A 21430-nucleotide genomic window follows, 5' to 3' on the forward strand; every position below is an offset into this window, starting at 1 on the left:
TTCATAGGCCGTCATTGTAAATAAGAATTTGTCTAGTTAAATACAAAAACTAGTTACCTTACTTTCATAACTAACTAGCTAGCTAGGTTACTTTGCTACATTTGACAACAGCATAGCTTGACAGTTGGCCTTATCTACATTTCTGGCTGGTTGTGTTTCACAGAAAAAAAACGGAAACTGCGACTTACTGTTCAGGAATCACCACCACTGAGCGCAATAACTTGTCACATTACAAACTAATGCAACCAGGAAGGAACTTGGGAAATAACCATCGATTTCCAAATCATACGGAGCAGCTTGTTGCGCAATGTGTCAACTAGCTGCGTTTATCTTGTGCTGTACACTTGTGCAAATTCATAATCGCGTCACCGAAGAAAAACACTTTTTTGGTCATGTGACTACCAGTTTCTCAGAATCGTAAACACGCTCATAGATTTTTGAGTCAATCAATGTGTAATGGGAATTTCATGGTGAACAAAAAGGAGAGCATCAATCAAAATAATTTTAGTTTAATTACAAATTGCAACAGGAAGAAGCTTCCGGTACAGAAGCAGAGAAATTGTCTAACATGCCTCTTGGAGACTGGCCCTTTATATTCTAATCAGACAGTATCAAATGTTCTCTAAAATTCATCCCGAGATGCTTGTACGATGTCAAAACAAAAGACAGTGACTTTGCCAGCTGATACTGAATCATACAGCGTGCATAATGTCATCAACACAATAATAATCAATGTGTCCTTGTACCTTCAGGAGCTCTGGTGTCAATCACTATCAAACGATATGAGAAGAATCCATAACATTCAGTCACAAATCTAGTGACCATCAACTTATGAACAAATGTGTCACAAGTAGAATATTGGTAATCATCATGATGAATTGCCTCTTTGAAGACATTCTAGTTTTCTGAATTTGAATCTGAATGTGTATTACAGAAAAGGAAAAACATAAATATGCTAAGCATTGGGGTGGCAGTGTAGCCTAGTGGTTAGAGCGTTGGACTAGTAATGGAAAGGTTGCAAGATCAAATCCCTGAGCTGATTAGGTACAAATCTGTCGTTCTGTCCCTGAACAAGGCAGTTAACCCACTGTTCCTAGGCTGTTGTTGAAAATAAGAATTTGTTCTTAACTTACTTGCCTAGTAAAATAAAAAAAATTGTGTTAATCACTCCAAACTGAATAAAAACATTATTCACCTTAAATTTCACCTACACCATGTCAAGAGGTATTACATTACATCATTCTATTCCACCCCCTTCATCAGCTGACCTGCTTAACATACATTCTCTCTTCCTCCAATGGTAACCTGGGAAAGTTTTGTTTGTCTGCAGATACACTAGGTTCACATCCGCTTTTGGTCAGTCTGCACACCGTTAGAGTGGAGGAGAGGCCAAGTCTACTACTTTATTTCATTAAGTGGAAAGACCTATATTCTGAGATCAGATGTATTGCGTACTACTTGTCCAGAACTAAAAGAAGTAGCTATGAAAAATCATTGAAATCATGCGTCTGTGACTGACTTTACATAGGCCATAACTCACAGTCTGGTATTTGTTTCCGTCTTGTTTTTTTCTGCAGGTTCAACATTGATAATCCACACCACCAGCTAGCGTAAAACTATTTGGAGCATCATCGTCCTCATCATCATCATCATCTGAAGAAGAAGAATGTATATATGATGCTCTCCAGTCCTATGATCTAGGTCTAGAACCTCAATAACCGCAAGTGAATAACTAGCTGGTCCATCCAGTCCAATTTGTGGTATTCGGTCAAACCTTTTTCTCTATCTAAACATTCCTCGCTATAAAGAGCAAAGCATAATGTTATATACGTGTCTATGTTGGATCTCTTTGACTTGTCAGGTGTTTTGTAACTGTTGCACAATCTCCTATGGATTTCTTTAAAGTCAGTAAGTTGTTGTCGTCTGGCTATTGTAGCTAAGGAACTAAATACTTTTTGTCTTGGCATGCTTGGCCAATTACATTGAACACCATAAGGACCATTGACCGACCTGCCTTAGTCATGGTCATTCTCATATCGAAATCAGATCCAATTTGATTGCTCACATACACATATTTAGCAAATGTTATTGCGGGTGTAGCGAAATGCTTGTCCAGCATGTATCTGTAGTCTTAACCCGTCTGTGTGGGTGTGTGCGTACTTGCATGAGGCTGAATGTCTAGCAATTGTTCATGCTGACTCTTGCCGTTTCTCTATCTAGCAGATTTTCTTAGGACACTATGGTTAGGTGACCTCAGATCACCCTCACTTCATTCCTCTCTCTGGCCGTCACCTGACTGGTGGTTGCAATGGCTTTGCAAAATGGATACTCCATCAACTCCTCCCCACTGGACGAGAGTGGAGAGACTACACCCCTACTTAAAAAAGAAGTGCTGGATGTTGATGATTCAGGTGTCTTAACTTGTTTTGGTTGCTCTTTTGCGCCGTCAGCACTCAGCAGCGTGGATGTGCTAGAAGTGCTTCATTATGTAATGACAACCTTCTTAGAGTCGAATGAAGTCATATCAAGTGTTTTGTCAGTATGGGGCATTGATGTCAGTGGGTCACTAAGTGAACATTTGACCTACGTGGAAGTTCGGATTCGCCCCTATGATTTTGCTTATTACATCATAACTAACAGTGTGCTAGTGAAATATGTCATTTAAGTGTCATGTGATCCTTGTTAGCTAGAGTAGATTTACTACGAGCACTGTCTAAATAGTCATCTTTAAGTGTCATCTTTAGTCATCTTTAAGTGTTTTCAGATAGACTGTGAGGTGTGATTGGGCACATGTTGTTGTCGTGTCTAACAGTACCTCCACAATGTTGCTCTGCACGCTGCAATCTGGCCATCTTGATGTTCTTTGGATTCTCCGTCGTCTACGGTCTCCGTGTCAATCTAAGTGTTGCCATGGTCGCCATGGTCAATGGGACCAAAAGCCAACCATCTCTCAACAGCTCAGGTGGACATGAGTGCCCAGTTTCCTCCCATGGCAATGGCAGCCAAACCCCAGACCAGCCAGATGGGGTAAGTACCAGCTCTTCCAAAGTATCCACAACTAGACCTATAGTAGTATACTGTACATGCATATTATAGCATATATTATAAACTGGGTGGTTCGAGACCTGAATGTTGATTGGCTGACAGCCGTGGTATATCAGACTGTATACCAATGATATGGCAAAACATTTATTTGACTTATCTAATTACATTGGTAACCAGTTTATAATAGCAATAAGGCACCTCGGAGGTTTGTGATATATGGCCAATATACCACAGCTAAAGGCTGTGTCCAGGCACTCCTCGTTGCGTTGTACGTAAGAACAGCCCATAGCCGTGGTATATTGGCCATATACCCCCCCCCCCCCCCCCCCCCCCCCTCAGGCCTTATTGCTTAATTATAGCTCATATATTACAGTACATAAATAGGCTTCACACAAACATGATCCATGCATACTGGACATACTGCACATGCGAAGACACTCACAAACTCATACGTAACACTAATGCTCATTTACGTCTCTCTCTCTCTCGCTCAGATACCTCAGTACTCTTGGGATTCTCTGACTCAGGGCCTGCTGCTGGGGGCGTTCTTCTTTGGCTACCTGGTGACGCAGATCCCCGGGGGTTACCTGGCCGGACACTTTGGGGGGAGTATCTTCCTGGGGGGAGGAGTGCTGGGCACCGCAGCACTCACCCTCCTCACCCCCCTGGCAGCGCAGCTAGGACCCTACTGGCTGTTTGGTTTACGGGCACTGGAGGGATTTGGGGAGGTGAGAGGCTTCATGTGTGCCGAGTAGGGGTCAATCTCATTCTGTCATCAGCAATGAACTGGATTAGCATTTGACTGTATAAACAACCGTATTAATCATAGACATATAGCCATATGGTCATTATTTTCCGTAAAACACCAAGGTATATTGTTCATTTCAGTGCCATAAGAATGGTTCATTTAATCATTTAAATCAGTGTGTATCGCTCTGTGATTGTATGTCCTCAGGGGGTGACGTTCCCGGCCATGATGGCCATGTGGGCTCGCTGGGCTCCCCCTCTAGAGAGGTCTCGGCTTATGACCCTGTCGGGGTCAGGGGCCAACTTTGGGGCCTTTGTAGCCCTGCCCCTCACTGGCTTCATCTGTCACAGTCTGGGCTGGCCCGCTGTCTTCTACATGTTTGGTGAGAGTTGGATAGCAATTACACACCTCAAAGATAATGCATTCATTACACACCTCAAACATATACATTCATTACACACCTCAAACATAATACATTCATTACACACCTCAAACATAATACATTCATTACACACCTCAAACACATACATTCATTACACACCTCAAACATAATACATTCATTACACACCTCAAACATATACATTCATTACACACCTCAAACATAATACATTCATTACACACCTCAAACATAATACATTCATTACACACCTCAAACATATACATTCATTACACACCTCAAACATATACATTCATTACACCCCTCAAACATATACATTCATTACACACCTCAAACACATACATTCATTACACCCCTCAAACATAATACATTCATTACACACCTCAAACATAATACATTCATTACACACCTCAAACATATACATTCATTACACACCTCAAACATAATACATTCATTACACACCTCAAACATATACATTCATTACACACCTCAAACATAATACATTCATTACACACCTCAAACATATACATTCATTACACACCTCAAACATATACATTCATTACACCCCTCAAACATATACATTCATTACACACCTCAAACATAATACATTCATTACACACCTCAAACATATACATTCATTACACACCTCAAACATATACATTCATTACACCCCTCAAACATAATACATTCATTACACACCTCAAACATATACATTCATTACACACCTCAAACATATACATTCATTACACACCTCAAACATAATACATTCATTACACACCTCAAACATAATACATTCATTACACACCTCAAACATAATACATTCATTACACACCTCAAACATATACATTCATTACACACCTCAAACACATACATTCATTACACCCCTCAAACATAATACATTCATTACACACCTCAAACATAATACATTCATTACACACCTCAAACATATACATTCATTACACACCTCAAACATAATACATTCATTACACACCTCAAACATATACATTCATTACACACCTCAAACATAATACATTCATTACACACCTCAAACATAATACATTCATTACACACCTCAAACATATACATTCATTACACACCTCAAACATATACATTCATTACACACCTCAAACATAATACATTCATTACACCCCTCAAACATATACATTCATTACACCCCTCAAACATAATACATTCATTACACCCCTCAAACATATACATTCATTACACACCTCAAACATATACATTCATTACACACCTCAAACATAATACATTCATTACACCCCTCAAACATATACATTCATTACACCCCTCAAACATATACATTCATTACACACCTCAAACATAATACATTCATTACACCCCTCAAACATATACATTCATTACACCCCTCAAACATAATACATTCATTACACCCCTCAAACATATACATTTATTACACCCCTCAAACATAATACATTCATTACACACCTAAAACACATACATTCATTACACACCTCAAACAAATACATTCATTACACACCTCAAACATATACATTCAGACACACCTCAAACATATACATTCATTACACACCTCAAACATATACATTCATTACACACCTCAAACATAATACAGTCATTACACACCTCAAACACATATATTCATTACACACCTCAAACACATACATTCATTACACACCTCAAACACATACATTCATTACACACCTCAAACATATACATTCATTACACACCTCAAACATATACATTCATTACACACCTCAAACATAATACATTCATTACACACCTCAAACACATACATTCATTACACACCTCAAACATAATACATTCATTACACCCCTCAAACATATACATTCATTACACACCTCAAACACATACATTCATTACACCCCTCAAACATAATATATTCATTACACACCTCAAACATAATATATTCATTACACACCTCAAACATAATACATTCATTACACACCTCAAACATAATACATTCATTACACCCCTCAAACATATACATTCATTACACACCTCAAACATATACATTCATTACACCCCTCAAACATATACATTCATTACACACCTCAAACATATACATTCATTACACACCTCAAACACATACATTCATTACACACCTCAAACACATACATTCATTACACACCTCAAACATATACATTCATTACACACCTCAAACATATACATTCATTACACACCTCAAACATATACATTCATTACACACCTCAAACATAATACATTCATTACACACCTCAAACACATATATTCATTACACACCTCAAACACATACATTCATTACACACCTCAAACACATACATTCATTACACACCTCAAACATATACATTCATTACACACCTCAAACATATACATTCATTACACACCTCAAACATATACATTCATTACACACCTCAAACATAATACATTCATTACACACCTCAAACATAATACATTCATTACACACCTCAAACATATACATTCATTACACACCTCAAACATATACATTCATTACACCCCTCAAACATAATACATTCATTACACACCTCAAACACATACATTCATTACACACCTCAGACATAATATATTCATTACACACCTCAAACATATACATTCATTACACACCTCAAACATATACATTCATTACACACCTCAAACATAATATATTCATTACACACCTCAAACATATACATTCATTACACACCTCAAACATATACATTCATTACACACCTCAAACATAATACATTCATTACAAACCTCAAACATAATACATTCATTACACCCCTCAAACATATACATTCATTACACCCCTCAAACATATACATTCATTATACACCTCAAACATATACATTCATTACACACCTCAAACACATACATTCATTACACACCTCAAACATAATATATTCATTACACACCTCAAACATATACATTCATTACACCCCTCAAACACATACATTCATTACACACCTCAAACACATACATTCATTACACCCCTCAAACATAATATATTCATTACACACTTCAAACATAATACATTCATTACACACCTCAAACATATACATTCATTACACACCTCAAACATATACATTCATTACACACCTCAAACATAATATATTCATTACACACCTCAAACATAATACATTCATTACACACCTCAAACATATACATTCATTACACACCTCAAACACATACATTCATTACACCCCTCAAACATATACATTCATTACACACCTCAAAAACATACATTCATTACACACCTCAAACATATACATTCATTACACACCTCAAACATAATACATTCATTACACACCTCAAACATAATACATTCATTACACACCTCAAACATAATACATTCATTACACACCTCAAACATAATACATTCATTACACACCTCAAACACATACATTCATTACACACCTCAAACATATACATTCATTACACACCTCAAACATATACATTCATTACACACCTCAAACACATACATTCATTACACACCTCAAACACATACATTCATTACACACCTCAAACATATACATTCATTACACACCTCAAACATATACATTCATTACACACCTCAAACATATACATTCATTACACACCTCAAACATAATACATTCATTACACACCTCAAACACATATATTCATTACACACCTCAAACACATACATTCATTACACACCTCAAACACATACATTCATTACACACCTCAAACATATACATTCATTACACACCTCAAACATATACATTCATTACACACCTCAAACATATACATTCATTACACACCTCAAACATAATACATTCATTACACACCTCAAACATAATACATTCATTACACACCTCAAACATATACATTCATTACACACCTCAAACATATACATTCATTACACCCCTCAAACATAATACATTCATTACACACCTCAAACACATACATTCATTACACACCTCAGACATAATACATTCATTACACACCTCAAACATATACATTCATTACACACCTCAAACATATACATTCATTACACACCTCAAACATAATATATTCATTACACACCTCAAACATATACATTCATTACACACCTCAAACATAATACATTCATTACACACCTCAAACATAATACATTCATTACACCCCTCAAACATATACATTCATTACACCCCTCAAACATATACATTCATTACACACCTCAAACATATACATTCATTACACACCTCAAACACATACATTCATTACACACCTCAAACATAATATATTCATTACACACCTCAAACATATACATTCATTACACCCCTCAAACACATACATTCATTACACACCTCAAACACATACATTCATTACACACCTCAAACATAATACATTCATTACACACCTCAAACATAATACATTCATTACACACCTCAAACATATACATTCATTACACACCTCAAACATATACATTCATTACACACCTCAAACATAATACATTCATTACACACCTCAAACATAATACATTCATTACACACCTCAAACATATACATTCATTACACACCTCAAACACATACATTCATTACACCCCTCAAACATGTACATTCATTACACACCTCAAACACATACATTCATTACACACCTCAAACATATACATTCATTACACACCTCAAACATAATACATTCATTACACACCTCAAACATAATACATTCATTACACACCTCAAACACATACATTCATTACACACCTCAAACATAATATATTCATTACACACCTCAAACATATACATTCATTACACACCTCAAACATATACATTCATTACACACCTCAAACATATACATTCATTACACACCTCAAACATAATACATTCATTACACACCTCAAACATATACATTCATTACACACCTCAAACATAATACATTCATTACACACCTCAAACATAATACATTCATTACACACCTCAAACATAATACATTCATTACACCCCTCAAACACATACATTCATTACACACCTCAAACATATACATTCATTACACACCTCAAACATATACATTCATTACACACCTCAAACATAATACATTCATTACACCCCTCAAACATAATACATTCATTACACACCTCAAACATAATACATTCATTACACACCTCAAACATATACATTCATTACACACCTCAAACATATACATTCATTACACACCTCAAACATAATACATTCATTACACACCTCAAACATATACATTCATTACACACCTCAAACATATACATTCATTACACACCTCAAACATAATACATTCATTACACACCTCAAACATATACATTCATTACACACCTCAAACATATACATTCATTACACACCTCAAACATATACATTCATTACACACCTCAAACATAATACATTCATTACACACCTCAAACATATACATTCATTACACACCTCAAACATATACATTCATTACACACCTCAAACATAATATATTCATTACACACCTCAAACATATACATTCATTACACCCCTCAAACACATACATTCATTACACACCTCAAACATATACATTCATTACACACCTCAAACATAATACATTCATTACACACCTCAAACATATACATTCATTACACACCTCAAACATATACATTCATTACACACCTCAAACATAATACATTCATTACACACCTCAAACATATACATTCATTACACACCTCAAACATATACATTCATTACACACCTCAAACACATACATTCATTACACACCTCAAACATATACATTCATTACACACCTCAAACATAATACATTCATTACACACCTCAAACATAATACATTCATTACACACCTCAAACATATACATTCATTACACACCTCAAACATATACATTCATTACACACCTCAAACATAATACATTCATTACACACCTCAAACATATACATTCATTACACACCTCAAACATATACATTCATTACACCCCTCAAACATATACATTCATTACACACCTCAAACATATACATTCATTACACACCTCAAACATATACATTCATTACACACCTCAAACATAATACATTCATTACACACCTCAAACATATACATTCATTACACACCTCAAACATATACATTCATTACACACCTCAAACATATACATTCATTACACCCCTCAAACATATACATTCATTACACACCTCAAACATAATACATTCATTACACACCTCAAACATATACATTCATTACACACCTCAAACATATACATTCATTACACACCTCAAACATAATACATTCATTACACACCTCAAACATAATACATTCATTACACACCTCAAACATATACATTCATTACACACCTCAAACATAATACATTCATTACACACCTCAAACATATACATTCATTACACCCCTCAAACATATACATTCATTACACCCCTCAAACATATACATTCATTACACACCTCAAACATATACATTCATTACACACCTCAAACATAATACATTCATTACACACCTCAAACATAATACATTCATTACACACCTCAAACATATACATTCATTACACACCTCAAACACATACATTCATTACACACCTCAAACATAATACATTCATTACACACCTCAAACATATACATTCATTACACACCTCAAACATATACATTCATTACACACCTCAAACATATACATTCATTACACACCTCAAACATAATACATTCATTACACACCTCAAACATAATACATTCATTACACACCTCAAACATATACATTCATTACACACCTCAAACATATACATTCATTACACCCCTCAAACATAATACATTCATTACACACCTCAAACATATACATTCATTACACACCTCAAACATATACATTCATTACACACCTCAAACATAATACATTCATTACACACCTCAAACATAATACATTCATTACACACCTCAAACACATACATTCATTACACACCTCAAACATAATATATTCATTACACACCTCAAACATATACATTCATTACACCCCTCAAACACATACATTCATTACACCCCTCAAACATATACATTCATTACACACCTCAAACATAATACATTCATTACACACCTCAAACATATACATTCATTACACACCTCAAACATAATACATTCATTACACACCTCAAACATAATACATTCATTACACACCTCAAACACATACATTCATTACACACCTCAAACATAATACATTCATTACACACCTCAAACATAATACATTCATTACACACCTCAAACATATACATTCATTACACACCTCAAACATATACATTCATTACACACCTCAAACATAATACATTCATTACACACCTCAAACATAATACATTCATTACACACCTCAAACATATACATTCATTACACACCTCAAACATAATACATTCATTACACACCTCAAACATAATACATTCATTACACACCTCAAACATAATACATTCATTACACACCTCAAACATATACATTCATTACACACCTCAAACATATACATTCATTACACCCCTCAAACATAATACATTCATTACACACCTCAAACACATACATTCATTACACACCTCAAACATAATACATTCATTACACACCTCAAACATATACATTCATTACACACCTCAAACATATACATTCATTACACACCTCAAACATAATACATTCATTACACACCTCAAACATATACATTCATTACACACCTCAAACATATACATTCATTACACACCTCAAACATAATACATTCATTACACCCCTCAAACATAATACATTCATTACACCCCTCAAACATATACATTCATTACACCCCTCAAACATATACATTCATTACACACCTCAAACATATACATTCATTACACACCTCAAACACATACATTCATTACACACCTCAAACACATACATTCATTACACCCCTCAAACATATACATTCATTACACACCTCAAACATAATACATTCATTACACCCCTCAAACATAATACATTCATTACACACCTCAAACATAATACATTCATTACACACCTCAAACATAATACATTCATTACACACCTCAAACATAATACATTCATTACACACCTCAAACATATACATTCATTACACCCCTCAAACATAATACATTCATTACACACCTCAAACATATACATTCATTACACACCTCAAACATATACATTCATTACACACCTCAAACATAATACATTCATTACACACCTCAAACATAATACATTCATTACACACCTCAAACATATACATTCATTACACACCTCAAACATAATATATTCATTACACACCTCAAACATAATACATTCATTACACACCTCAAACATAATACATTCATTACACACCTCAAACATAATACATTCATTACACACCTCAAACATATACATTCATTACACACCTCAAACATATACATTCATTACACACCTCAAACATATACATTCATTACACACCTCAAACATAATACATTCATTACACACCTCAAACATAATACATTCATTACACACCTCAAACATATACATTCATTACACACCTCAAACATAATATATTCATTACACACCTCAAACATAATACATTCATTACACACCTCAAACATAATACATTCATTACACACCTCAAACATAATACATTCATTACACACCTCAAACATATACATTCATTACACACCTCAAACATATACATTCATTACACACCTCAAACATATACATTCATTACACACCTCAAACATATACATTCATTACACACCTCAAACATAATACATTCATTACACACCTCAAACATATACATTCATTACACACCTCAGACATATACATTCATTACACCCCTCAAACATATACATTCATTACACACCTCAAACACATACATTCATTACACACCTCAAACATATACATTCATTACACACCTCAAACATAATACATTCATTACACACCTCAAACATATACATTCATTACACACCTCAAACATAATACATTCATTACACACCTCAAACATAATACATTCATTACACACCTCAAACATATACATTCATTACACACCTCAAACATAATACATTCATTACACACCTCAAACATAATATATTCATTACACACCTCAAACATAATACATTCATTACACACCTCAAACATAATACATTCATTACACACCTCAAACATAATACATTCATTACACCCCTCAAACATATACATTCATTACACCCCTCAAACATATACATTCATTACACACCTCAAACATATACATTCATTACACACCTCAAACACATACATTCATTACACACCTCAAACACATACATTCATTACACCCCTCAAACATATACATTCATTACACACCTCAAACACATACATTCATTACACACCTCAAACACATACATTCATTACACCCCTCAAACATATACATTCATTACACACCTCAAACATAATACATTCATTACACCCCTCAAACATAATACATTCATTACACACCTCAAACATAATACATTCATTACACACCTCAAACATAATACATTCATTACACACCTCAAACATAATACATTCATTACACACCTCAAACATAATACATTCATTACACCCCTCAAACATAATACATTCATTACACACCTCAAACATATACATTCATTACACACCTCAAACATATACATTCATTACACACCTCAAACATAATACATTCATTACACACCTCAAACATAATACATTCATTACACACCTCAAACATATACATTCATTACACACCTCAAACATAATATATTCATTACACACCTCAAACATAATATATTCATTACACACCTCAAACATAATACATTCATTACACACCTCAAACATAATACATTCATTACACACCTCAAACATATACATTCATTACACACCTCAAACATAATATATTCATTACACACCTCAAATATAATACATTCATTACACACCTCAAACATAATACATTCATTACACACCTCAAACATATACATTCGTTACACACCTCAAACATATACATTCATTACACCCCTCAAACATAATATATTCATTACACACCTCAAACACATACATTTATTACACACCTCAAACATAATATATTCATTACACACCTCAAACATAATATATTCATTACACACCTCAAACATAATACATTCATTACACACCTCAAACATAATACATTCATTACACACCTCAAACATATACATTCGTTACACACCTCAAACATATACATTCATTACACACCTCAAACATATACATTCATTACACACCTCAAACATATACATTCATTACACACCTCAAACATAAAACATTCATTACACACCTCAGACATATACATTCATTACACACCTCAGACATATACATTCATTACACCCCTCAAACATATACATTCATTACACACCTCAAGCACATACATTCATTACACACCTCAAACATATACATTCATTACACACCTCAAACATAATACATTCATTACACACCTCAAACATATACATTCATTACACACCTCAAACATAATACATTCATTACACACCTCAAACATAATACATTCATTACACACCTCAAACATATACATTCATTACACACCTCAAACATAATATATTCATTACACACCTCAAACATAATATATTCATTACACACCTCAAACATAATACATTCATTACACACCTCAAACATATACATTCATTACACCCCTCAAACATATACATTCATTACACACCTCAAACATATACATTCATTACACACCTCAAACACATACATTCATTACACACCTCAAACACATACATTCATTACACCCCTCAAACATATACATTCATTACACACCTCAAACATAATACATTCATTACACCCCTCAAACATAATACATTCATTACACACCTCAAACATAATACATTCATTACACACCTCAAACATAATACATTCATTACACACCTCAAACATAATACATTCATTACACACCTCAAACATAATACATTCATTACACCCCTCAAACATAATACATTCATTACACACCTCAAACATATACATTCATTACACACTTCAAACATATACATTCATTACACACCTCAAACATAATACATTCATTACACACCTCAAACATAATACATTCATTACACACCTCAAACATATACATTCATTACACACCTCAAACATAATATATTCATTACACACCTCAAACATAATATATTCATTACACACCTCAAACATAATACATTCATTACACACCTCAAACATAATACATTCATTACACACCTCAAACATAATACATTCATTACACACCTCAAACATAATACATTCATTACACACCTCAAACATATACATTCATTACACACCTCAAACATAATATATTCATTACACACCTCAAATATAATACATTCATTACACACCTCAAACATAATACATTCATTACACACCTCAAACATATACATTCGTTACACACCTCAAACATATACATTCATTACACCCCTCAAACATAATATATTCATTACACACCTCAAACACATACATTCATTACACACCTCAAACATAATATATTCATTACACACCTCAAACATATACATTCATTACACACCTCAAACATAATACATTCATTACACACCTCAAACATAATACATTCATTACACACCTCAAACATATACATTCATTACACACCTCAAACATAATATATTCATTACACACCTCAAACATAATACATTCATTACACACCTCAAACATAATACATTCATTACACACCTCAAACATAATACATTCATTACACACCTCAAACATATACATTCGTTACACACCTCAAACATATACATTCATTACACACCTCAAACATATACATTCATTACACACCTCAAAGATATACATTCATTACACACCTCAAACATAATACATTCATTACACACCTCAGACATATACATTCATTACACCCCTCAAACATATACATTCATTACACACCTCAAGCACATACATTCATTACACACCTCAAACATAATATATTCATTACACACCTCAAACATATACATTCATTACACACCTCAAACATAATACATTCATTACACCCCTCAAACATATACATTCATTACACACCTCAAAGATATACATTCATTACACACCTCAAACATAATACATTCATTACACACCTCAGACATATACATTCATTACACACCTCAGACATATACATTCATTACACCCCTCAAACATATACATTCATTACACACCTCAAGCACATACATTCATTACACACCTCAAACATATACATTCATTACACACCTCAAACATAATACATTCATTACACACCTCAAACATAATACATTCATTACACCCCTCAAACATAATACATTCATTACACACCTCAAACATATACATTCATTACACACCTCAAACATATACATTCATTACACACCTCAAACATAATACATTCATTACACACCTCAAACATAATACATTCATTACACACCTCAAACATATACATTCATTACACACCTCAAACATAATATATTCATTACACACCTCAAACATAATATATTCATTACACACCTCAAACATAATACATTCATTACACACCTCAAACATAATACATTCATTACACACCTCAAACATATACATTCATTACACCCCTCAAACATAATATATTCATTACACACCTCAAACACATACATTCATTACACCCCTCAAACATATACATTCATTACACACCTCAAACATATACATTCATTACACCCCTCAAACATAAAACATTCATTACACCCCTCAAACACATACATTCATTACACCCCTCAAACATAATACATTCATTACACACCTCAAACATATACATTCATTACACACCTCAAACATATACATTCATTACACACCTCAAACATAATACATTCATTACACACCTCAAACATAATATATTCATTACACACCTCAAACATATACATTCATTACGCCCCTCAAACATATACATTCATTACACACCTCAAACATATACATTCATTACACACCTCAAAGATATACATTCATTACACACCTCAAACATAATACATTCATTACACACCTCAGACATATACATTCATTACACCCCTCAAACATATACATTCATTACACACCTCAAGCACATACATTCATTACACACCTCAAACATAATATATTCATTACACACCTCAAACATATACATTCATTACACACCTCAAACATAATACATTCATTACACCCCTCAAACATATACATTCATTACACACCTCAAAGATATACATTCATTACACACCTCAAACATAATACATTCATTACACACCTCAGACATATACATTCATTACACACCTCAGACATATACATTCATTACACCCCTCAAACATATACATTCATTACACACCTCAAGCACATACATTCATTACACACCTCAAACATATACATTCATTACACACCTCAAACATAATACATTCATTACACACCTCAAACATAATACATTCATTACACCCCTCAAACATAATACATTCATTACACACCTCAAACATATACATTCATTACACACCTCAAACATATACATTCATTACACACCTCAAACATAATACATTCATTACACACCTCAAACATAATACATTCATTACACACCTCAAACATATACATTCATTACACACCTCAAACATAATATATTCATTACACACCTCAAACATAATATATTCATTACACACCTCAAACATAATACATTCATTACACACCTCAAACATAATACATTCATTACACACCTCAAACATATACATTCATTACACCCCTCAAACATAATATATTCATTACACACCTCAAACACATACATTCATTACACCCCTCAAACATATACATTCATTACACACCTCAAACATATACATTCATTACACCCCTCAAACATAAAACATTCATTACACCCCTCAAACACATACATTCATTACACCCCTCAAACATAATACATTCATTACACACCTCAAACATATACATTCATTACACACCTCAAACATATACATTCATTACACACCTCAAACATAATACATTCATTACACACCTCAAACATAATATATTCATTACACACCTCAAACATATACATTCATTACGCCCCTCAAACATATACATTCATTACACACCTCAAACATAATATATTCATTACACCCCTCAAACATATACATTCATTACACCCCTCAAACATATACATTCATTACACCCCTCAAACATAATATATTCATTACACACCTCAAACACATACATTCATTACACCCCTCAAACATATACATTCATTACACACCTCAAACATATACATTCATTACACCCCTCAAACATAAAACATTCATTACACCCCTCAAACACATACATTCATTACACCCCTCAAACATAATACATTCATTACACACCTCAAACATATACATTCATTACACACCTCAAACATATACATTCATTACACACCTCAAACATAATACATTCATTACACACCTCAAACATAATATATTCATTACACACCTCAAACATATACATTCATTACGCCCCTCAAACATATACATTCATTACACACCTCAAACATAATATATTCATTACACCCCTCAAACATATACATTCATTACACCCCTCAAACATATACATTCATTACACCCCTCAAACATAATATATTCATTACACACCTCAAACACATACATTTATTACACACCTCAAACATAATATATTCATTACACACCTCAAACATAATACATTCATTACACACCTCAAACATAATACATTCATTACACACCTCAAACATATACATTCGTTACACACCTCAAACATATACATTCATTACACACCTCAAACATATACATTCATTACGCACCTCAAAGATATACATTCATTACACACCTCAAACATAAAACATTCATTACACACCTCAGACATATACATTCATTACACACCTCAGACATATACATTCATTACACCCCTCAAACATATACATTCATTACACACCTCAAGCACATACATTCATTACACACCTCAAACATATACATTCATTACACACCTCAAACATAATACATTCATTACACACCTCAAACATATACATTCATTACACACCTCAAACATAATACATTCATTACACACCTCAAACATAATACATTCATTACACACCTCAAACATATACATTCATTACACACCTCAAACATAATATATTCATTACACACCTCAAACATAATATATTCATTACACACCTCAAACATAATACATTCATTACACACCTCAAACAAAATACATTCATTACACCCCTCAAACATAATACATTCATTACACCCCTCAAACATAATACATTCATTACACCCCTCAAACATATACATTCATTACACCCCTCAAACATATACATTCATTACACACCTCAAACATATACATTCATTACACACCTCAAACACATACATTCATTACACACCTCAAACACATACATTCATTACACACCTCAAACATAATACATTCATTACACACCTCAAACATAATACATTCATTACACCCCTCAAACATAATACATTCATTTCACACCTCAAACATATACATTCATTACACACCTCAAACATATACATTCATTACACACCTCAAACATAATACATTCATTACACACCTCAAACATAATACATTCATTACACACCTCAAACATATACATTCATTACACACCTCAAACATAATATATTCATTACACACCTCAAACATAATACATTCATTACACACCTCAAACATAATACATTCATTACACACCTCAAACATAATACATTCATTACACACCTCAAACATATACATTCGTTACACACCTCAAACATATACATTCGTTACACACCTCAAACATATACATTCATTACACACCTCAAAGATATACATTCATTACACACCTCAAACATAATACATTCATTACACACCTCAGACATATACATTCATTACACACCTCAGACATATACATTCATTACACCCCTCAAACATATACATTCATTACACACCTCAAGCACATACATTCATTACACACCTCAAACATATACATTCATTACACACCTCAAACATAATACATTCATTACACACCTCAAACATAATACATTCATTACACCCCTCAAACATAATACATTCATTACACACCTCAAACATATACATTCATTACACACCTCAAACATATACATTCATTACACACCTCAAACATAATACATTCATTACACACCTCAAACATAATACATTCATTACACACCTCAAACATATACATTCATTACACACCTCAAACATAATATATTCATTACACACCTCAAACATAATATATTCATTACACACCTCAAACATAATACATTCATTACACACCTCAAACATAATACATTCGTTACACACCTCAAACATATACATTCGTTACACACCTCAAACATATACATTCATTACACCCCTCAAACATAATATATTCATTACACACCTCAAACACATACATTCATTACACCCCTCAAACATATACATTCATTACACACCTCAAACATATACATTCATTACACCCCTCAAACATAAAACATTCATTACACCCCTCAAACACATACATTCATTACACCCCTCAAACATAATACATTCATTACACACCTCAAACATATACATTCATTACACACCTCAAACATATACATTCATTACACACCTCAAACATATACATTCATTACACACCTCAAACATAATACATTCATTACACACCTCAAACATAATATATTCATTACACACCTCAAACATATACATTCATTACGCCCCTCAAACATATACATTCATTACACACCTCAAACATAATATATTCATTACACCCCTCAAACATATACATTCATTACACCCCTCAAACATATACATTCATTACACCCCTCAAACATAATATATTCATTACACACCTCAAACACATACATTTATTACACACCTCAAACATAATATATTCATTACACACCTCAAACATAATACATTCATTACACACCTCAAACATAATACATTCATTACACACCTCAAACATATACATTCGTTACACACCTCAAACATATACATTCATTACACACCTCAAACATATACATTCATTACGCACCTCAAAGATATACATTCATTACACACCTCAAACATAAAACATTCATTACACACCTCAGACATATACATTCATTACACACCTCAGACATATACATTCATTACACCCCTCAAACATATACATTCATTACACACCTCAAGCACATACATTCATTACACACCTCAAACATATACATTCATTACACACCTCAAACATAATACATTCATTACACACCTCAAACATATACATTCATTACACACCTCAAACATAATACATTCATTACACACCTCAAACATAATACATTCATTACACACCTCAAACATATACATTCATTACACACCTCAAACATAATATATTCATTA

The 21430-nt window shown here is 33.4% G+C and overlaps 1 protein-coding gene across 7 annotated transcripts in view; it reads left to right on the top strand.

Moving 5' to 3' along the window:
* LOC106570030 (sialin) overlaps positions 1 to 21430 on the top strand; it is a 176435-nt gene that overhangs the window by 626 nt on the left and 154379 nt on the right. Inside the window, exons 1-6 of one of the 7 annotated variants that reach the window (XM_045694638.1) lie at positions 1367 to 1477; positions 1578 to 1668; positions 2224 to 2411; positions 2813 to 3027; positions 3540 to 3773; positions 4001 to 4175. In XM_045694638.1, coding sequence (XP_045550594.1) covers positions 2309 to 2411; positions 2813 to 3027; positions 3540 to 3773; positions 4001 to 4175 — 727 coding nt within the window. In that variant the 5' untranslated portion in view covers positions 1367 to 1477; positions 1578 to 1668; positions 2224 to 2308. Of the gene's footprint in view, positions 1 to 1366; positions 1478 to 1577; positions 2412 to 2812; positions 3028 to 3539; positions 3774 to 4000; positions 4176 to 21430 lie in introns of those variants that run through there. The other 6 variants (XM_014141924.3, XM_014141926.3, XM_014141931.3 and 3 more) reach the window with 6 other exon arrangements.

Source organism: Salmo salar, chromosome 14 (assembly GCF_965601325.2).
Source record: "Salmo salar chromosome 14, fSalSal1, whole genome shotgun sequence".
Classification (NCBI taxonomy): Eukaryota; Metazoa; Chordata; class Actinopteri; order Salmoniformes; family Salmonidae; genus Salmo; species Salmo salar.